The 23590-nt window shown below is 40.5% G+C and overlaps 1 protein-coding gene across 15 annotated transcripts in view; it reads right to left on the bottom strand.

Moving 5' to 3' along the window:
• TENM2 (teneurin transmembrane protein 2) overlaps positions 1–23590 on the bottom strand; it is a 1286794-nt gene that overhangs the window by 196723 nt on the left and 1066481 nt on the right. For 13 of the 15 annotated variants that reach the window (XM_045395034.3, XM_045395036.3, XM_005558468.5 and 10 more), the window contains 2 exons: positions 22400–22522; positions 7677–7882 (listed from right to left, as the gene is read on the bottom strand). In XM_045395034.3, the coding sequence (XP_045250969.1) occupies positions 7677–7882; positions 22400–22522 (329 nt within the window). The remainder of the gene's footprint in view (positions 1–7676; positions 7883–22399; positions 22523–23590) is intronic. The other 2 variants (XM_065547041.2, XM_065547042.2) reach the window with 1 other exon arrangement.

Here is a 23590-nt window from a genome sequence, read left to right as displayed (position 1 = left end):
CCAGCTTTGAGCCCCTAGCCTCTGTCTCAGTTCTTCCATCCGTAAAAGGGGAGTGCCACTAATGCTACCTAGCTCATACGGTGTTGTGAAGATAAAACAAGATAATGCACATGGAACAATCAGTCCCTGTTACATTGTGGTCCTCTGAGAGTGCTGGCCATTATTCCGAGTGGGTTTAGACACCATGTTAAATGGAGAGGGATCTCTGAGTGCAGGACATTTTTATAAGAGCTCGGATGAATGATTAATGATTATTGTCGTCTCAGAACAACTTTAGCTTCCCTACAAAGCATCCTTACTGAGAGGGGCTTCAATGAACATTTTAGAAGCCATTAATTTTTGTGAAGATCTTGGAATAAAGCTTTTCCTAACATCTCTGAGCATACATTGAACTTCTGTAACTGTCGTTTATCAGGAAGCTTAAAGATGTGTACTAGGCTTTCTTTGAATCCAGGCCGATGTGTGTCTGCTCAGATAAAGTCGTACAAGCAATTGCACTGAGGGATCCTGTTCAACCAAATGCCAAGCAGAGCAGAGGCACATGTTTGATTCAGGATGTAAAACCAGGAGCAGAATTCCAAATGAATGCGTAATATGTCCCATAATGGTGATTTTATTTTTAAATAAGGAGAGTTTCAAAGCTTGGGTGCAACTCCCCTATTTTTATATCTAAGGCAAGGGATGCGAGTAGTTGTTCAATATTTTAAGTGATTTAACCTTGAAACAGTTATTTCCTTTTCCTCCTCTTTCAAACTTCTGGATCAATTTAATTGAAGACTATCTACAATCTGTAAGGGAAATGATTAAAGGAAATACTGTTGCTATTCACAAGTACTTGTATAGATTTGTTATGGTTTTTCTCAAAACTGCAAAAAAACACATAGTATATAAATAAATGGAATCTTGAGAAAGTGATTGGAATTATAGGTGTCATCTATAACCACTGTTTGTTTTACTGAACATAGGCTCAAACTTGTTACAGATTCACTTATTAAACACACACATACACACACACACACACACACACACACACACACACACACACAGAGAGAGAGAGAGAGAGAGAGAGATTACAGAAATTAAGAGAAGTATAAAAGATACCCATATTACAACCCCTCAAATGAATAAATGTTAAGGTTTTGTGGAATTATATCCAGTCTGTGTGTGTGTATGTTGGAGATTGGGGGGTGGGGGACTTGCCTTACCTTTAATATGTTTTTACGGATAAAAGGAAGTACTCTTAAAACATAATTCCCAGTACTATTCTTCTTGACTATTCTTAGAGGTGACCACTCTCATGGGTTTAGTCTCTCTCTTCTCTGGATATATATCCACACATATATATAATACATGTGATTTATTAATACATAAACATACATATACAGAGATTAACATTGTAATACTAAATGTGGATTTGAACTGTAAACTCTATGTTAATAAAACTGTCACTTTCATCTTTTTATATATAGGGTTCTATATAAGATTTCACTTGAGGATAAAGGTCATTTGCTTAGAAAATTTGCAAACTCCTGAATTACAGCACTTCCAAGACTCTCCTCGGTCTAAAATATGTGATTTGGTGCTGCCCCTTCAAACTCATTCCTGTTTTGTCTGTTGCTGCCTTCTCTCTGAATTCCATGAACTCAAGCCTTGTCCTTCTTGTAAAACATCCACGGTGTCCTCCTGTGCACCCTTCACACCGGTTCTCTTTCCAGACTCAAGCATTCCATGAGATTTCTCCTTGCGCTGCTCAGTAGTTGTCCAGGAGGGTGCCCACTGACTCAGATGGCAGTTTCAGTTTCTCTCTCCTGTTAGGATGCCACCAGCTAATCAGAAGGGGCCTCTCAGGAAAGTCCTTTCCAAAAGCACTTTCAGTCCAATGCGGAAGAAACCAAGATTCTCTTGGTTTCACACAATCATTCACTACACCTTGAGCTTCTTTGGAAAGGAAGGTTCTGAAAAATATGCCTGTAAAGATCTGGCTTCCTCCAAAATGAAATGAAACTTCGTATCAGGGGCTTCTGCAAAGCGTGATTTGATGTGCTACGCAAGCTGACAGCCAAACCCTGGCACTGCCTCCACATTTCAGCTCCATGTGAAAGGTGAGGCCCAGTGGAGCCTATCTGACTGGTCAATGGGCACTGAGAGAGTAAAGAGAGAGTGGCAAGATGACAGAGCCAGGGAGCTCCAAACAGCCAGGCACTCCAGCATCCCAGGAATGCAGTTAGTCCCACATCTAATTGAAACCATGTGCAGGTTTGCTTATTTGGGCAAGAAAGAAGGGGACAAGGAAAGACAGAGTTCATTTTCAAATAAGGATCTGAAATGAAAAGGAGTAAACTCGAGCTGGCAAAGACTAAAACCACTAATCACCATCTATAAATCTGCTTTTAAAAAATGTCATTAGGGGCATTCTGCTGATAAGAACAGATAGAAATGTTTGCTCAGCTCATTTTATCTTGGTCCACATATGCCCAATCTGCCATATTTGCATTTATTTGGTATGATCATGGGGCAATTTGTGGTCTCTTAAACTGTTCCCCCCTATTGGCTAATGAGTTTAATGTGAGGATAATTTTACTTCCCATCCCACAGATACCTCTCAGCATAAAGCATTAGGGGGTGCCAGTATCTGCTCCTGTCTTACCGCCACTCAATCCCTAGAATCTCTTTTAATCAACTTGCTGGAGCTGTAAGCCCATCATATACTTTTAAGTTGCCTCTGGAAGTCACTGGGCTCCTGGCTCCATCGGTCTGAGTGATGAAATAGGCATTTTTAATATTTGCTAAACAGGATTGTGGAGAAGGTGAAGTCCCAGCAGGGCTCCCAAGCGGCAACTGCATCTTGTTGTCTCCAGTTAATCATGTACCTAATTTGCCAATTATTGACTTGTTCTCACAAAGGATTTTACTTGGCTTGACGTATCAGTAGCAATCCGTGATGAACTGTCAAGCAAACTTGCTCACTGCCTTAACCACCCAAGATTCTGACTTGCTGCAACTGCCTCTGAGATTTCCTTTGATGCCTAGCACTATAGCCAGTTCAGATTATTATTTTTCTTCAGCCTGCTACCTTTCTAGAACTGGGGCTGAGAAAATCTGACACAGTTTGTAGGATTTCAGATATCTGGCAAGGTGCATTAGGCTTAGACTGGACACAAACCATCCCCATAAGAGTTCGAGTTAGTAGGCTAAGAATGACTTAGACTGACTTTTTTTTTTCCTGTCTGTGTCTTTAAAAACGCAATGCATGAGGTCAAAACTGCTGCATTTAAAGCACAATATAATACCTACCTTTAAAATTGGCAAAGTTTTAGAAACAATAATATTACATTTATGCAAGTGTTCAAGTAAATAAAATGGGCATTTCCACAATGCTGCTGGTGAGTAGGAGTGTGATTGGTACACATTTTCGGAAGGAAAATTTGGGAATATAAATAAAATCCTTAAGGGTTTATTTTCAAGACAAGCATTGAGGATACACATGAAGACCAGTCACCAGGGCAGGCCTCATAACATTTTATGTTTAAGTCATTAGGGATCTTCATTGATATTTCTGGTGCTCCTTCCAGGGGACACCATCCGATGGTACTTCCTCTTCCACTAAAGTTACGATGTGACTGCTTTGGTTGACATGAGAAGGGCTTAAATGATATGTGTGACTTGCAAGCAGAGTTCTGTAGGAATTGGTACACAATTCTGCATCTACTCCTTTCTTTGTTCCTGATAGTAGAAGTTTCATAGGTCTGTGTCCGTGAATGAGGTTGACATTGAGCAAAGGCCTCGTTAACCTAAGAGGGACATGTGAAGCAGGGTTTTCTAACCTCAGCACTGTTAGCATTTGAAGATAGTGTTAATTCTTTGTGTTGGGGCTTCCCTGTGCACTGCAGGGTGTTTACAGCATCCTTGGCCTCTATCCACTAGGTACTAGCAGCAACCTCCTCCCAGCGTACCAGAACTATTTCCAGGCGTTGTTAAATGTTTCCAGGGTGGGAGTGGTGGCAGGGCAAAATCACACCTGTTTGAGAGCCACTAATGGTGTAGCATAAACAAGAAGGAAAAAAAACACCTTTGTTCTTTGAAGCTACCATTATTCCAAGGTTCTTTTTTTCCCCACTGCAATGGATGTGTTTTATTATAGCAAAAATAATACATAAGCATTTAGCAAAAGGGGGCTGCTTTATATTAGGAGTGTTTTTACTTTTTCCTTTTGTTTCTCTGTTTCTGAAACTTCTGCAATGAAATGTAGTTTTTTTCTTTAGAAAGAAGAAAAAAACTAGAAAATTAATTTATTAAAAAATCGATATTTGCATAATTGCCTATCTATATACAGGATTTGCTAGGGCTATACGGAAATTCTAAGTATAATAGAACACTCATATATTATAGCTTTCTATTGTGCTTTAGTTTACAAAGGGTTTTCCCATCTTACCTTTGTTGTTACTGTATAATTACAACAAAGTATTATGAAGCAGATTACATAGGTAGAAAAGGAAACTGAAGCTAAGAGAAGTTAAGGGATATGCTCAAGGTCCCCTGGTTAATGTGTGGCAGAGTCTACATTCTGGACTTTTTCTCCTATGCCATGTTTTCTCTGTATCTCTATAAAAAGCCAGTTTCAAAAAGTCAACTGGGACAGACTCTGATTCTTGGGAAATTTAAGCAGGTATGTAATATCCTTGGACAAGGATACTAAACCTTGTAGGCTCTTGGTCAGAGCATGGCACTCAATAAAATTTAAACAACCATTTCATGTAGCACAGCCAATAGAATTTCATATTCTTCCCCCACCCCACCTCTTTCACTTTCTCTTTTTCCAGCTCAAATGAGTCACCTTGGCTAGACTGCCAATCCCCATAGAACTTATGTTCCTTGATAGGATATACCAATAAAAATGAGAAATTCTATAATGGTTCGAGACGTCAGTCGCCTATCCCCGCAAAGAGCTAAGCACTGTCTCCTTGAGGAAATGTATCTCATCAAATGGACATGAATGCATGTAATGACAGCAAATGAATGTGAGAATACATACGGAATCTTTTTCTTTCTTTCTTTCTTTTTTGAAAACAGCGCCCCTATATTGTACCTGTCTTGTGAATTTCTAAGCATCGGCACGGTGCCTTGCTTACTTGACCCCTCAACACACAGTGAACTTTCAAACTGGCAGCTGGACTGAAACCTCAGCACACATCAGCCCATGCCTATTCATTTCCCTTCCCTTGAAATGTGCGATGGGGCTGTCTCTGGAGTGGAGCTATTTTGAGAGGACAATCACTAGAACAATCACAGTCTAGGCAGGAGATGGACAGTGCAGCATAGCCACAAAGGAAGAAAAGACATTGTCATTGAGGATTTGAGTCCTGAATGTCAGAACAGCAGGGAAGCACGGTAAAGTATGTTTCTGCCTGCTGTCCACTGCCACTCAGTTACGGAGAGTTACCAACTTGACTTGCCATGATCATTGGCTTTTCCATGATTCTGGTTTCCTGCAGCATGCAAGAGAAGAGGGCAAGCAGAGTTTTGGGGGTAATGTGGGGAAGAAGCAGTTTTCTTAGCAAAGCTCTTTGCATGCAACTGGCTGAGAGGAAAGTTATGCTCAGCTATGCCCGGAGGCATGCTCACACTTACCTCAATAATGCCGATAAGTAGATTTCACTACTATAAATCCTTCATTTTGCTACGGGAGAATCAATGGAGCCTGAAGGTCAAGGACACCACCTAACAATTTGCGTAATTTCTCAGAGCAGCACCCTGCAGCCTGGCCAGAAGCTACAGAAATGCGCCAGGGATTCCTTTCAGCTGAATTCCTCTCCTTGTCTTGATGAGAATCTCTTTGAAGAGCAGATATGATTTCTGTTATCAAGAGTTCTGCTTGGTCAGGGGTTATGTTAACTCATCTCCAAATAATCAGTGTCTAGTCCTATAAATATTTTTTCTAGGTGGATGGATGGATGGATGGAGGACTCATTGATTACCACGTTACATATTGGTCCCTATAGCACGGGCTGTGTATGATCATAAAAATCTACACAGCTTTCCCTGCTCAAAAAAGAAATAGTCCTTTTAGTTCTTATATTGATCATTTTAGGCTATAAAGATGGGATTGCAAATCAGTTTCATCCTGAGAGTCAACAATGGTCGATTGGTAGTGGCTGCCTTGAGAGTTATATGGGAGCTATGTGTGCACTGGGCTCAGTAAGGAAAAGTGCTGCCATTGATTAGCAATGTCTGCTATGAGCTAAAGGTAAAGAAATTGTAGCCTGACTACTTTGCATTTGCCAATGGTTTTTTTTTTTAGTTTTAAGTTCTTCCAATTGAATTTTCTAGATGAATTGCCTTTCCAACACATTTCAAAGTCAGCTTTGACTGGATATATGCATGTTTTGAGTTTTTTCCTAATGTACCTTATGTTCTTCCTGGATTTGAGGGCAAACGAGGCAGGAAAAACCAACTTGTTTTTTTCACAGGATATACAATTCTTATTGGAAAAGAAAACCAAACTAGGTAGGTGTTAATTTACCCCAGGTGTTATGTATAATAATAGAACTTCTACCAGAACAAATTAAGGGAAGAATGAGAGAAAAAATAATGAAATCCATAATGTAATCCAATCTCTTCATTTCCAAGGCTGTGAATAATCTCACTTTCATAGCGCCAAGGACTTCCCAAGGAACTTAGTACAGGGAAGCCACAGAGAAACATCTGCTGAATTTTGGTTTATGTTACATTATTCTTTCATATATAGTGAGATGTCTCCCAGTGATATTTTAACAAATTAATCCAATAACCAGAACATCTGAACAGAAAGTACCAATGATTAACCCCTAAACCTATTTAAGCTGTTTTCATCAGGTTGGGATATTAGCATTTATTTTTTGGAGATAAAATTCACAGGACACTGTGAATAACTGTAAGGTAGCTTTTGTGATTTTACAATGCCGTGGTTTGAGTGTATTCACTATGTTGGGTAAACCATCACCTCATTTCAGGCCATTACTATCACCACCCCCAAAAACCCCATGGCAGTCAGCCCCAATTCCCAGTTCCTGGCAACCACTAATCTCCTTTCTGTTTCTATATATTTGCTTATTCTGGACAATACACATAAATGGAATCATGCAATATGTGGCCTTTGGTATTGGCTTCTTTCACTTTGCATAGTGTTTCATCCATGTTGTGGCATATAACAATACTCCATTCCTTTCTATATCTGACTAATTTTCCATTGTGCGGCTATATCACATTCTGTTTAGTCATTCACCAGTTGGACATTTGGGTTGTTTCCATTCTTTGGTTATCATAAATAAGACTATGATGAACATCGATATATACATTTTTGTAAGAAGATGGTGTTTTCAATTTTCTCTGGGTATACACCTAGAAGTCAAATTGCTCAATCATATGGTAATTCTATGTTTAACTTTGTGAAAAACTCTTTTCCACAACAGCTGCACCATTTCTCATTCCCACCAGTAATGTACAAGGGTTCTCATTTCTCCACATTCTCGCCAACATTTTTATTATCCATCTTTTAATTATAGGCATTGTAGTGGGTGTGAAGTGGCATATATATATATATATATATATACACACACACATATATATAAATATATATGCATATACACACACATATATAATTTTAAAAAAATGCTTGATTACATCAAACATGGTCATACCTGGGCATGAGATGGTGGAAGTCCTCTTCTTATGTAAACACCAAAGAGAGCATCCTTCCCGAGGGAGATGTTGAACTTTAAGAACTGGGGCTGACTGATGTGAATTTGTGACCTCCAAAACACCCCCGGTGGGACTTCTTGTGTTACCCGCCGACCCACTTCTGCTTCACCACTGTCTATGCTGCTGTTTTTCAATGACCAGGGCACTGAAAAAAAAAAGAAAAAAAAAAAAAGGAATAAATACCAGTCAGTGACGTGTATACATTAGTTCGCTCTGTATTTCTGTTTAATTACATGCCAGGTTTTTTTTTTTTTTTTTTTTTTTTTTTTTTTTTTTTTTTTTGCTGTTTTAATATTAAGATTAAACTCATGGCAAGTTTCTTTTTAAGTTACAGCTAAAACATTTAGGTTTCAAATAACAAAGCTATAAATGCACACCCCAGGGCATCTGAAATCTTGGCACAATGCTTTCTAAAATTATGTGATTACTCTTTACTGATCAAATATAATCAGATCTGGAGCCTGATAAATACATGTAAAGCTTCCAACTATCCCAAATGTGACTGGGTTGTAAAAATTACCAACAGGGGAGGGGAGGGTGATGTTAATTTGGCACCAAATTTAATTCTTGTAGCCTTTCATTATTCTTTCTAGACACAAATGCACTCTGACATTTTCAACAAAAATCAGCCCAGAATAAATAAAACAACTCAGTAGAAAATGAAGATTTGAAACTCAAGCAGATCTTGAGTTAGAGGGAGAAGTCTAAGAACCGCAGGGAAACTGCATCTCTCCTTCATTGATATTAATGCATCTCTGTTGCATTATTTAAAATTGCTTATGTTGAAAATATTGGTTGCCCACACTCAGCATCCTTCAGAACTTTAATAATTGGAATTCCGAAAATATCTATTTTTAAAGTGGAGTTCTTAAAAACAATGAACCAGTCAGCACATCCTATATTCCACATGTGGTTTCTCTTGCAACCACAGGATTAAGGAAAAGCTGAGCGTGACTAGCAGGTGCCCAAGAAAAGCAAGTTAATCAATCGCTGAGAGCTTCATTTTCCTTATCTCTAAAATGGGGGAAAAAAATCTCATAGTATAAAAGTCATTTGTGATTCCTTCAAATTGATTTGAACTTGGTAAGAAATATAAAATAGTATTCTTCTCTATTCCTAAGAACTTCTGAGCCAACTGAAATCAAACAGAAAGAACTGAAGTCATTTTTGTTTTGAGGGGAGTCTTTTCATTTCTGGAACCCCAATCACTTTGGTGACCTTGTAGATTCAAAAATTTCTTCAGCTTGATGGGCCCAGGATGCTCCCCTCGACATTCTGTGAAGGACTAACTCTTCTAAAAATATTTATCTGTCATTTGGCCACCAGATATTGCAAAGGTTTCAGATAATCTGGAGAAATGATAAAATTGCTAAAGACTGGCCTAAATGGTGAGTGAACCTGTCTGACTCTGTCTCTTGGTCCCAGTTTCTCTATGTGTAAAATGGAGAGATGACACTTTTGGTTCTCTGAAGGTCTTTCATGTCTAAATTATAAAAGAAAACCACAGAGTGATTTGAAGATATAAAGTTTTTCCCTCTTATTTTCTTTAACATATGAGGTGATTGTTTTTTATGCAGCTCAATACAAAGCCAGCAGGGACTTAAAATAAAGCAAGAGAAACACTGGTTTGGATCTTAAGAATAACCCTTTGACCTCTAGGAAAATAAAAGTAGGGAATGAGGTCTGAAAGGGAGTTTGGAAGCTGCCTTCACATCTCATCTTTAAAAAGAAAATGAACAGCCAGAAGCCCTGAGTGGTTCAGACCTTCAGATGGGGACTAGATGGTTTATTTATCAAACATTCTGAACTTCTGTTTTGTTTTGTTTTGTTTGTTTTTTGAGACAGGATCTCGCTCTGCTGCCTAGGCTGGAGTGCAGTGGCACGATCTCAGCTCACTGCAGCCTTGACCTCCTGGGCTCAAATGATCCTCCTGCCTCAGCCCCCTCAAAGTAGCTGGGACTATAGGCATGGACCACCATGCCTGTCAGCTTAATTTTTTTTCCTTTTTTCTTTTTCCTTGTAGAGACAAGGTCTCACTATATTGCCCAGGCACTGGTCTCAAACTCTTGGGCTCAAGTGATTCTTCAGCTTTGGCCTCCTAAAATGCGGAGATTACCTCTGTGAGCCACCACATCCAGCAGGAACTTTTAAATGTTGGCTAACCTTTCTAATGGATACTGATTACTTACCTGCAGGGGGAGGAATATGGCATCGTGTTTAAGAGCAGAGACTCTGGGCTGAGATTGCCATGGTTCAAATCCTAACTTTGATACCGGCTAAGTGTATCTTGCTGTGCTTCGGTGTCCTCATGTGTATAGATGGGACACTATTTATTTCACAGGATTGTTATAAGGTTTTACTGAGTTTAGGCTGTGTAAAGTTCTTAGAATAATTTCTGGCACAAAATAAGTATTGTTACCTGTAAAGTCCTAAGCCTAAACTGGGTGTTGTTTATTTGGGGGTTTTGCTGAAATAATGGCATGTCCAGGGCGAAACACTTGTTATCACAACAAGTTGAGCAGGAGCTCTCATTAGTATACACTGGAAACTAAATTTTACTTTAAAATGCTGCATTTGACACCCCTTCCTTGGGGAAGGGATATAATAAAAAGGAGCTGGTAAGGAAGGGACATAGTAAGAGAGCCGCCTGCGGAAGAAGAGTGTATGGGTCTCTGCTAGGTACCAAAAGAAACCCCAGCAATCAGCATGGCAACAAGTTAAAGAAATGCTTTATAAATACAAAAAGAAAACTTTAAAAACATGATTCATCTTTAACTTAATAAGCTGGGCTTTCCTTTATGTCTGTTGGGCTTTCCGGCATTGCTGGTTAATGACAGGATCTGAAAAAGAGGCAGGAAATCAGCACCCACGAGTGTTCTAATCTACTGTGGAAACCTAAATGGATCGTGATGTCAAGCCAGATGCAGATGCTGGAGATGTGCAAGGGAGCTTGTCTCCAGAGAGCAGCTGTTCTGGAAAATTCAGACAAGGAGCCCCAAAGCTTCGGTTCTTATAGCAGTGAGGTCCTCTTCCTTTACGACACCCTAGCTTCAGGACACTGAGTAAATTAGCTCCCACTACCAGCCAGCACAGGCTACTTCTCAGTAGTCACAGTGCCCCCTAGGGTTTTAGATCCTCCCTTCCTCATCTCATTCACTAAATAAAGGAGTGCACCTCGGGGATGACAGAAGTCAGAAGTCAGAAGTCAGACAGAACTGGGTTTGAATCCTGGCTCTGCTTCTTTCATGTTGTGTGACCTCTAGCAATTTGCTTAAACTCTCTGGATTTCCAGTAGCTTTTTCTGTAAAATGGGAACAATAGTTCTAACTGCCTTAGAGGGTGTGACAAGTAGAAGTACACAAAAGAGAGATTAGTATAGTGCCCAGCATGAAATAATAGTGCAATAATTGCTAAGTTCTTACATGGAATGAAAAAAAGGATGCAAAACTATGTGGGAAAGCATGTGGCTTTCTTTGCAGAGTAAGGAATTCTCTAAAAGACAAAAAAGAGTGTGTTCACATGTAATATACATGAATGTCTATGTGTCTATTTGTATATATCTAGCTCTCTATCAAGAGTCTAATTCTTCTGGAATAGACTCATTTATGGGAACAAGCTTAAAACTGGGAGTCATGGCCTGGTTCAGGTCAAGTGCACCTTCACACTAAAGCTGTACGTTCCTTTACAACACCACCCCAACCACTCTCCTCAGCCAGACAAATTGTTTTCTTTGTGTTTCTATAGCAATTATGCTTTTCTGCTGCCCACAGCAGCTGTTGTTAGGTATTGTACTTGATTTTGCATGCCTGCCTAAGTCTCTGTCTCTGGATACTGTGCTCCCTGAGGTCAGGCAGAGATGCAGATTCATCTCTAGGTTCTCTAAGCTTTGCACCTGGCAACTGTAAGTGATCTATAAATGCTTATTGAACTGGATCAAACTATACAAACTCATCTGGTGGGGTATTGTAACCAAACCCCTGTGATGACAGGGTAAAGTGAGAGCCTTAACAAAGCTTTACTTTGAAAATCTACATGCGTAAGGAAAATGGATACGCTGTCATCAAGAATAGGCCAAGGGATACATCCTATCATGCATGACTCAGCAAGTTTGGAGCACAGGCGCACAGCTCCACTTATTATGTAATCATGCCACATGAGGTGCATTAGGTAACCACTCACGTGAGCTCATGCTTGGCTGGGAGCTACTGCTGCCTGTAAAAGGTATAACTACCCTGCTGATGCTGTACATACAGCTTGCACCCAGGCTCGCACCCAGACTCACTCGTGCCTGGAGAGAGAGAGTAAAGCCGTGTTGAAACTGTCTATGATTCTTCGAGTGCTCTTCCAGCTACCCACCACTCTCTCATTGACTCCCTTCAGACCTCAGTTAGAACCTGACTACATGTAAACTGAATTTTATTTATTAAATAAAATAACCTTTTGGAAGCTCTATATGAAATTTACTATCGAAAGAACTTTTCTTGTGGATCCTTTTGAAGAGTCATGAGTAAATGCTTAATTTGCCTTTTGTGTAAAATCTTACAACAAACAAACAGACTGGGAGAGGTGTGATACAGGGAGAAAATCCTTAGATTAAGAACCAAAAGTCAAGAGTCCTAGTCATGACTTAATGACTTTGAAATGTTTGTGGAAGGAACAGGTGTAAATGAACGATTCTGTTGAAGTTCCATCCTTGTTACTAAGCATCTAGCTAGTTTTAGGCAGGTGTATTACTCAAAGTCTCAATGTCCATATCTATATAAGAGTGGCTTGGACCCAAAGATATCTTAAATGGCATTCCTCATTAGCCTATTGTGGTCTCTAGAGTGGGTCAGGAGGATCACTGCTGGGTATATGCTATGAAGAAGTGCGAGTGTGTGTGTGTGTGTGTGTGAGTGCGCGCGCGCGTGGCGAGGGGACAGGGTAGGGGTTTGGCAGGAGGGAGGAGGAATTATTAGAAAGCTTTTAGGCTTTGTTGATTAACAGGTGACTTCACTTTCACAAGCTTGATTTATTTAACAGAAGATATCCATATTGTTAAACAAGCTAGTGTTTGCTTTCAAATTAAGTTCTTCAGGTGTGTAACTGAATTACACTTTTGCAAAGAGGGGTTTTCACTTTTTACTCAAATATATGTACATATATATATTTTTACATGAAGTCTTTCTTTCTCTCTCTATATATATACAGTCATGAGTCACTTAACAACAGGGATACATTCTGAGGAGTACATTCTTAGGCAATTTCATAGTTGTGTAAGTATACTCACACAAACCTAGATGATGTAGCTTATTACATACGTAGGCTATATGGTATAGCCTACTGCTCCTAGGTTATAAACGTGTACAGCATGTTACTATATTGAATACTGCAGGCAACTGTAACTCAGTGGTACTTGTGTATCTAAACATAGAAAAGACAGTAAAAAATATGGTATGAGAGATAAAAAAAAGAATGGTACACCTGTATAGGACACATACCATGAATGGAATTTGCAGGACTGGAAGTTGCTTTGGTTAAGTCAGTGAGTGAGCGGTGAGTGAATGTGAAGGGCTAGGACATTACTGTACACTACTTTTGACCTTGTAAATACTATAGACTTAGGCTACACTAAATTAATAAAAAAGTAACTATACTATAACATTATGACAGCTAAGATGTTGCTAGGTGATAGGAATTTTTTAGCCCCATTATAATCTTATGGGACCAGTGCTGAATGTGTGGCCAGTCATTGACTGAAACACTGTTTTGCCATGCATAACTATAATCTACAGGTCTTATTCAAATTTGTCAGTTGTTACAGAAATATTCATGATAGCAAAAGAAAAGTTTTTAAATATACTTTTAAAAAATCTTGAAAGTGAGTGTGTATAATTTTTGTAATTTTAAAAACAATGAAAAAGAGAAAAATGTACAAATACTTCCTCCAAAGAGATAAAAATAAAAGGTGTTTTTCTGTAAATTGCTACAGCTACAGTATGGGGAACCATCTCAGTGACTGTATTCCTGGAGGTCAAATTTCTGGGCCGATGTCCAGGAGGATGGATCTCTGTTGTTCTCTAAGGTCAAAGAGAGCAGCATCAAAGCCATGCTGAGTCCCATGAAGGAGGACTTGAAGCTGGGCTTCCCTGAGTCACACCAGCTGTTCCAGGACCACCAATATGGTGAGTCCCTCACCTGACACCACTGAGAGGCAGGCAACAAGGAAACAAAGTAGTTAAGATTTCTATCTTTATTTTCAAATGTCTAACGCTTAGCTAGACATTTGAAGGTCTAGCTGAATATCCTCCTATTGAAAAGTTCTGAGGCCTTAAGGAGGCGACGTTGCCCCATGGAGCTAGTCAGCCTGGGTTTGAATCCCAGCTCTGACAGCTACCAGCTGTGTGCCTTTGGGCTAATCACCAGCCCTCTCTGAGTCCGTCTACTCATCTGTATGTTGGGGTGCTTCTGCATGTTGTACCTAACTTGTAGGTACTTCTGCATCTTTCTATCCTGTCTGTTGCGGTGCTACCTAAAAACAGGTGTAACTACTTTTTTTTCGGATGGGTGGGGGGTAAATTTGTGATGGCGTAATAAAAAACATAGGCTGCCTACTGTAGGCACTATTGATGAAAGAGGGACAATGGGTGGAGTGGGCCTTAATAAAACTGGCAGTCATTTTCCAGAGCAGCTGAAATCAATATACAGTGAGTGGCCGGTACGTCTGCAGACTGGGAGGGGCAGACAACAGGTCACATGTATTAAGATACGATGATCAGAGAAAACTGCATCACCAGTGCATTCTCTGCAAATTGCTGCTGTTGGTGTGTGGTCTAGCTGCTTCTCACATGGACAACCCTGTGCAGTCTGCTTTATTGAAAAGCAACCAGATTTTATTTACTTAACAATGATTAAGAAATGTCCTAAGCAATGTTGGGTGGGCCATACATTCATACTTCCATGCAATAAATATTTATCAAGCATTGACTATAATCATAGGTATTCTTTGGTCAACATCAGAGTTGGGGTGTATGTTGTATTTCCATTATCTCTTATCTAGGCAGCCTGTTGTCCAGGGTCCTGTGAATACACTTTGAGATTGAATTAGGGGCATCAAGAGAAGAGGCATTAAACAGCATCCTGTAATCATTCTGTGAGATCTCACTGGTATCCTTGGGTTCTAGGCAATGACTGGGCCTGGCATCCTGGCATGCAGGACCCAGTCCAGTTCATGTCTCCCAGAGCTGGGGCTTCCATGGCAAATCTTTCAGTCTATCCAAGAGCTGCACAATGAAAAGTGTAGATGATGATCATTTTGCCCTAAGAAGCATGTGCGTAAGATACAATGGTTCTGGCTAGTTCATCTTTGGCTTAGAGATGAGATTTCTGGGTTTTTAGAGGCAACATTCTAGATCAATTTTACAGGATAGTCCAACTCTATAACTCCACGGAAGATTGCTCATGTAAATGTGAAACGATTACCTATATCTGAAACATGTAACTAAAATTTCAACCAGTGAAATAAGACTGATGTTGAGCAAAACGACAGCCTTCCATAGCCACATTAGGAGCTAATCATTTCAGAAAATGTTGCCATAATTCATTTACAGAAACAGCGAAACTATTCCCCAAACAAGTGATAAAGGGAATGGACTCATAGTCATACCAGGGAAATGAAGCCGCATATTAATACTTCCTAACTTAACCGAACTCCGGAGGCACCTCGGCATAAATCTGCCTTGCAGATTATTCTGCCTCACATATTTTTATCTATTGCAAATAAAATTGAATTCAGAATATTGCTACAGTCATTACACCTCGTTTCCATTTATTTGGGAATCAGGACAACCATCTGAGGGTTCCGTTTAACCAACAGATAAGTGAAAAGATTCTTCCAAGGACCTTAGATTCACTGCCCAAGAATACAGCTCATCCGAGACATCAGCAACCCATCAGCCTTCACCCTGCTGCTGGCTGGCTATACTTCAGGAATGTAATTCCATCCTGAAAGTCACTGCTTCTGTGATGGTGTTCACAACATCACACAATAATGACTTTTAGAAAATGTTTAGCTCTTGGGACTACATGTGGCTTTCACATCTTTTGAAATTTCAATTCATTGCATTAGATAAAAATAGTCAACTCTTTGCCGCTGGGAATGTTAACAAGTATTTACACCTATGACTCTCCAGGTGAACTTGCTCCTGCATTAATATTTAGTTTAGTTTACTGTTATTGACAGTAGCTAAAATTTATTGAGTGGCTGCTAATCACCATGTAATCTCCTGATACTCTTACAATTTTTCCTGTTTTTCAGATGAGAGAACTGAGGTTCGTGGAAGATAAGTGACTTACTTAGGGTCATACAGCTTTTTACTGGTAGATCTGTAATCAAAACCCACAACTGACAGACACTAAAACCTATGTGGCTCACCCCTGTGCTGACTGCATTAAGGCCCACAGTCATCCCTTGGTATCCACAGGGTATGGATTCCAGGACGCCTGTGGATACCGAAATCTGTAAATGCTCAAGCCCCTTATATAAAATAGTGTAGTATTTTCACATAACCTATGTACATCCTCCTCTATAATTCAAATGATCTCTAGATTACTTATAATACCTAATACAATGTAAATGATATGTAAATAGTTCTTATACTATCATTTTTATTTGCATTTTTTGTATTATTATTATTCCAAATATTTTCAATCCGAGGTTGGTTGAATCTGTGGATACCTGTGGGTATGAAGGGCCAACTGTATATCAGAGGTATACCAGAGGTGCATACTTAGAGATCACAGACCAGATATCTGGGTGTAGAAGTCAATTCAGAAAGAGAAGTGTGGCCAATGAAGATATGGGAAAATGGACGGAAAGGGAAATTGGATTTCATTATTAATGCCCATGTCAAGCCACCATGATGCTATGTACAACAGAAACTATGCAATTTAGCATGGGGCTATGGATGGCAATCAAAAGCAAAAGTCCACCAGTATAAGTGCATGTAAGTTGTACCCATCCGCAACAATGGAGAACAGCATGGCCTCCTAAAGGAGGGGAGTTGTTGGGTTGGTAATTAGGATGTTGGTATATTTGCCAGTAGACGTGCAGTAATGGGGTGTTTGGCTCAAACATAATGACCCTTTGCCCTTCTGGGAACTTCACCGACTTTGGAAAAGCCCCATATAGGGAAGTGATCATTTCAAAACCCTGGGCTGTGTTCATTGAGAGGCTGATGAGAGCCAGCGGAAGAATTTACCAACCTCCCTGCTAATCTGGCTCCTAGTACCATGCATTAAGCCAACTAGTAAAAATCATTATGAAGTTTTTGCTGAAAGGGCAAGTGTAGAAAAACATGTTTCTAAACAGAATAACAGTCTTTGCCATTTTTTTCCAACTTGCATACCATCTGGAAATTCTAATTTTTTTTTCAAAGGGTAGGAAGGAAATGTGCTCCAGGCACAAATAAATGTTTACAGCTGAGTTATAAACCGAGAATGGTAGGGCTTAAAACAGACAGGCTGGCAGTGATGGAACTCAAGCTGCAGTGAGACAAATAATGCAGTGTGCAGGGGGCCAACTTGGTGTACACATTGGCCCTTTGGAATAGGAAGACTTGCTTGCTGCTGACCTCATCAAGCCACTGTTGGGAAGAAATCCTCATTTGGGGCTTGGTTAATTCTTAGAAGGTAAAGGAAAAGGTGAAGTGGTATTGTCTATCTTGATATTTTGAAGGCAGTCTTCACCTTAGTTTTATTTTATATATATACACACACACATATATGTATGTGTGTATATGTGTATATATATATATATTTTGATACGGAGTCTCGCTCTGTCACCTAGCCTGGAGTGCAGTGGCATGATCTCGGCTCACTGCAAGTTTCGCCTCCTGGGTTCATGCCATTCTCCTGCCTCAGTCTCCTGACTCTCTCCTGGGTCTATAGGCACCTACCACCCCGCCTGGCTAATTTTTTTTATTTTTATTTTTTATTTTTAGTAGAGATGGGGACTCACCATGTTAGCCAGAATGGTCTTGATCTCCTGAGCTCATGATCGGCTTCCCAAAGTGCTGGTATTACAGGCGTGAGCCACTGCACCCGGCCTATTTTTATATTTTTAAAAATAGAGACGAGGTCTCACTTTGTTGCCCAGGCTGGTCTCGACCTCCTGGCCTTAAGTGATCCTGTCACTTTAGCACCCCAAAGTGTTGGGATTACAGGCATGAGTCATTGCACCTGGTTGGTCTTCACCTTTGGAAAATATATCCTCTCAAAAGATGTGACAGGCCATGGAAACTTGTTAAATGGACCAGCTGAGAGATGTAAAGATGACATCAGTGACAACAACTAAGACTCGTGGATCATTTATTACATGCCTGATGCCACATGCAGTGTTTTACAAGGGTCACATCATTTATGATGGACAGCAAGCTTATGAGGGAGTTGCATTTCACAGATGAGGAATTGGAGGTTGGGAGAGAACAAATGACCCGCTTACAGTCATACAGTTGCTAAGTGATGGTGCTGGTGTTTTTATCCACCAGACCAGCTCCAAAATCCTATATTATAGAGCATCTTCCAATGCAAATTTACCAACAGTATATTATAACTAGGGCTTGGTCAGGAAGGAAGAAGTGATGTTTTGGGAGTTTGATCTTCCTCTTCTGGTCTCCTATAACTTGGATAGTTACAGGGAAAGTTCTAGAAAAGTGGAAATGGGATTGGGAATGATACAGAGTGGTCATCAAACTTTTTTTTTTTTTTAAAGGGTCAGATGGTGAATATTTTAGGCTTTTTGGGCCATATAGTCTCTGTTGTACCCACTCAATTCCACCATTTTATTCTGAAAGTAGCCATAGACAACAGGTAGTAGTCATGGTGGTGCTCCATTAAAACTTGATTTATAAAAACAGGCAGCTGGCCAGATTTGGTCCATGAGATGTAGTTTGCTGACCCCTGATATAGAGGGCAACTTGAATCTAAAATGAGTGATAGGTTTTGAGAATGATCCATGCAGTTCTATACTTGAGAGTTTATTCTTTCTTAAAATCTGTGCACAAATTGGGTACGTATGATGTGCCCTTTAAAATCTCTTGTATACTTTTCCTGGGCCTGGCCAATCAAACTGAATTCCCTTATGTTATCTGACCAGGTCAGAATACTGTATTGAATCGTCTTTCTCAAGGCTTATCTAATCCCAGATCTACAGAGAAAGTTCTCCATGCCCTTGTAATGAAGATGTATGAGTTCATTCCTTTTAACATAGAAATACACACAAGATGGTGAGTGACTCTGGCAGACTGTGTGTTCCCTCTTCTTGATGTGAAAGCCAACAACCATTCATGTTAAGGTTTAATTGAAGGAGAGCGGAAGAAAGAAAAATAAGGCTCGAACAACAACAAATGGAAAAGGGAAAGGCAAAGACCAAAGAACGTACTCTCCCAACTAATTAATCAAGTGCTTTGTTTCCACTAACATATCAGAGTGTGTAGGCTGCCCTGTCTATTAGACTTGTTCCCAAACCTGAAGAATGTAAATACTCCTAAAGACCAGGTAATGAAATCTCTATCGATGTGCCATCTTAAATGGGACTCACATGCCTGTGTTTTGCTTACATTTTAATTTGCTTCTGCTGGATACTTATCCAGTAATTGCTTAATGAGATTATCCTCCTTGGCAATGTGTGGTGTATCTTGATTAAAACATTGGAGTGAAGGAATATCGTATACCAAAAAAAGGAGGGGGTGTTATTTAATTAACTTATTGCCAATATATCTTGATTGTCTCTTTGAAACACTGGAAAAGTAGTCAATTGGAATTGATTCAGGTTATCTAAATGTATAGAATTGGGGAGCGGGGAGCCGGGAGGTCACTGGGTGTACAAATTCAAACCTAAGGTCACTTTTGATCAAAGAATTAGGCATGGGTGAGAAAATTGAAAACATTTTAGTCATTTTATAAGTCAGACCTTAAAACAACTTAAGAAGAGATCTGATCTCTTTTTAAGTTTCAAATTTCATTTCATCTCTAAGCAATTTTAAATTCTCACACTTTTTTCTTGAGTAGTCTATTGATAAAATTCACTGGACAATGATTTGGCAAACATTTTGTCTGTCTCTGCTGGGTACGATGCCTGTAATCCTAGCACTTTGGGAGGCTGAGGCAGGAGGATTGCCTGAACTCAGGAGTTCGCAACCAGCGTGGGCAACACGATGAAACTCCATCTCCATTAAAATACAAAAAATTAGTCGGGCGTGGCAGCACGCACCTGTAGTCCCAGCCACTCTGGAGGCTGGGGCAGGAGAATCGCTTGAACTGGGGAGGCGGAGGTTGCAGTGAGTCAAGATTGCGTCACTGCACTCCAGCCTGGGTGACAGAGTGAGACTCTGTCTCAAACAAAACAAAACAAAACAAAACAAAACAACAAAACAACATTTTGTCTGTCACATAACTTATTTGGAAAATATCTGAACTAGTAATGTTATATGACTTATACAACAACATTTTCAAAAGCATGTTGCACATAAGGGGAAAAATTCTGGTCTTTCCAAAGACACAATGGAAAGTGTTTCTTCATTTGTTAATTTAGAGACACATAACTCTTGTAGTCTTAAGACTTGTTCTCTGGGTGTGCAATGCAAAAGCTGGTGGGGAGCAGAGGCAGAAATAGAGGCTTATCACAAATGGGAGGAGTGCTTGATCTTGACCTTAATTTATGGAGGCCAGTAGAGATAATAAATTCCCATTTATGAAGGACACTACTCAAAAAGCATTGGTATATAATTTCAGAATGCATACACATATAAACAATTTCTCTGTGCCCAATGATAGAATATGCATATTCATTTCACATGTGTATTCTGCATTCTTCTGAAGGGATGAGGTGCTGACTTGTAGATTAAAGGACATTTATGGATAAAACGTGATGGAGACCCCATAAAGCAGAGTTTCCAAGGGCAGCACTACTGTCATCTTGAAAGGAGATAATTCTTCATCACAGGGGGCTGTCCTGTGTATTATAGGTTGTTTAACAGCATCTCTGACCCCTATCCACTAGATGCCTGCCATGCTCCCTCCAACTGTGACAATCAAAATAGTCTTTAGACATTGCCAAATGTCCTCTAGGGGTGCAAAAATGCTATGGCTAAGAACCATTGCCCTAGAGAAAACTGAAGGAGCAGACAGTGTCAAGTACTGGAGGGGACCAGGTTTCAAATCTGAGGTCAATACATTTGGCTCTGGGCTTTTGGTCAGTTAAGGCAGAACATGGTCAGTTAAGGCAAAATATATTTTTCAGTTTTAGGTCTAGTTTAACTTACCCGATAATGGAAAGCATATAATTTCATCCTCAGATAAAACTTTTTCATGCTTACTTAAAGGTAATTTAGTGTTATGATTATGACAGATGAGTACAGCGATTCTTAAAGACTGGATAAAAAGACAAAAAAGTCATCCTCAAAGCATTAGGACAGCTCTGGGGAGAATAATTGAAGCAGCATTAGCATCTCAGGATGACTAATGTGCACCTCTGGGGGCAGATGATTTCTGGAATCTTCTCTGTGGAAAATGACTGCTTGAAGGAAAGCTCCAACCTCCTGCCCAAAGACACACAGGGCACAACTCGGAGTCCAAATTTGTACCTATTTGGGTAAGTTCCTCTAACCTTCTGGGCCCGAGCTTCTCAGAGACATTTTTCCTTCCTTTAAAGTTGTTAAAGTTACACAATGCTAAGCCTGGCATGCAATAGATGCCTAATAAATGCTGCTTCCTTTTCCTTCTTTGAAATATCCCTGTAGGGTGTTTCCAAAATGTGGGGGTCAAGTGGCTATAGATGCTAAAAGGCAGAATGGAAATTTGCATGTTGGAGAAATCCTTTCATACAATCTCTCCCTCGCGATTTCCATCCCGAATTGAGCATATCTCACTGCGTGCCAGCCTGGCTAACCATTCCATTGGCTGCTCTGTCTTACTTGCTCCAGTCTCCCCCACCCCCACCCCATGGTTCTGTTTTCTCTCCTCCTTCTTAGCACCTTGTTAGCACTTTATTTATTTTTTTTTTCCTGCAAGGATACAGTTGCCTGATTTCTTCAATAAACATTTCTATTGTCCCCTTCACTGTTCTGAGAAGAGAAGCTTTGTTGCCGAGTTGTCAAAACTCCTTTCTATTCTCCCCCAAAGCAGAGCAGCTCTGAGCCTTTCTCTTTCATGCCAAGCCAGGCAGCTTCCTCCCCAGGGAGGCTGCATCTCTCCTCCTGGGAGAAAGACCCAGTCTGATGGCATGTGCTGCCTGCTGCTCTCTGCCTTCTGATTAGGCAGGACTTTCTCCTGCTGCTGCTGCTGCTGCCACTCCAGCTGCTGCTGTGGCTGCTGTTTCTGCACAGGCCTTGGGATGCTTTCAAGTAGCTCTGGACCATGCCAGTTACTGCAGATAGCATAGGTATGCACATTGCTCTGAGCAGGCACCACGCCAGCTCTGAGTGATCCAGCCAAACACAGCTAACAGACAGGAACAGCAAACAGCTTTTAACGGGGGCACCTATGAAAGGCAACGATTTTTTCCCCCCTTTTCTTTTCCTTTTTGCATACCTTCCAAGATTTGGGTTAGAAAACCTGAACCAGCTGGCGAGAGCTCGGAATTTTCCTGTGACCTCAAGAGGGCAAGCAGCAGCTGTAACCTCACCTTTGCCTCCAGATGGCATTGTTGCCACATCATCGTTTCCTGGTAAGCCGGTCCTTATCCCATTGTTAAAGGTGTGCCCATCTGCAGGCTGGAGTTGCCAATTGAGTCCGAGCAGATGCATTGCTGCAGGAGAGACAAAGTAATGAAAATATGAATAGATAATTCAGCAATGCAAATGTCAAGGGGGAGGGCCAGGTGCCTTTTTCCAAGTGATTGCCTTTTAAGGAAGCTGTGTCAAAAATGGCTTGCCCCAGGCCGCAGGGATTAGCTAAACAGAGAAAGCAGAGATCCGAGTAGTTAGGTCTCCCCTTCTGGTGCTGCTGCTCCCAGTCTCAGGAGGGAGAGGATCCCTTACAGTGGGCGGAGGAGGGAGGAGAAAACACAGCCCAGATCTTCCAAATGGTGCCACAGTGGAAGTGAAAATAGCCCTTTCGAATCAAAGTAAAGAGTGCTGCTCAACCACATCCATCCTTTTCTACACTCTGGACACAGTTGCTTTTAGACTGTTAGTCTAGGGGCATTGACAAGCATTGTTTTCCCCAAACTACACACTCACAAGTAAGTCAGCTTCAAAGGAGGCTACCCAAATAGTACCTGTTTGCTGGTACCTGTTCTGAACTATCAGTGCAGCCAGCAGCATCTATAGTGGTATTGGTCCACCTCCCTATTTCAAACTTTAGAATTTTTTTCCTTTCCACCTCTCTTCGTGATAAGTGGATACCTTTCAGCGCATTGTAGAAAAACCTTGGTGGATTGATGGTGGAATGGGGTCCTTTTCTGAAAACATTACTATTCCTTCTCTCTCTGTTGCTCTCACTTTAGCAGAGTATGGAATGAAACAGAGTTCTGAAGTACTGCCTGTTCTGTGCTAAGGAACTGAGCATGTCCGCAGACGTCTTGTCTCCCATGGGCACCCCAAGCCTCCAAACAAACTTCTGGTCTTCCTTGTCATCCTGCCTATGTCAACTCCCCACCATGAGTTTAGCAAACGTAACACAGCCCTATCCCTGATGGTTCTTGGTGAGTTGTTTCTACTGAGTGGAATGAAAAGCAAACCCTAAACACCTGTATTGTTTCAAAGCCCTTATCTAAGAGATGCTTCATTTGAGAATAAGCAAGGAATTTATTTCCCTGCATGTCTCTCATCCAAATGATGTCTGGCATTTCAACTGGACACAGGTTGACGCTGTT

This window comes from Macaca fascicularis, chromosome 6 (genome assembly GCF_037993035.2).
Source record: "Macaca fascicularis isolate 582-1 chromosome 6, T2T-MFA8v1.1".
NCBI lineage: Eukaryota > Metazoa > Chordata > Mammalia > Primates > Cercopithecidae > Macaca > Macaca fascicularis.
Note: the sequence above shows the minus strand (reverse complement) of the source record. Positions and strands in the feature narration are given on the sequence as shown.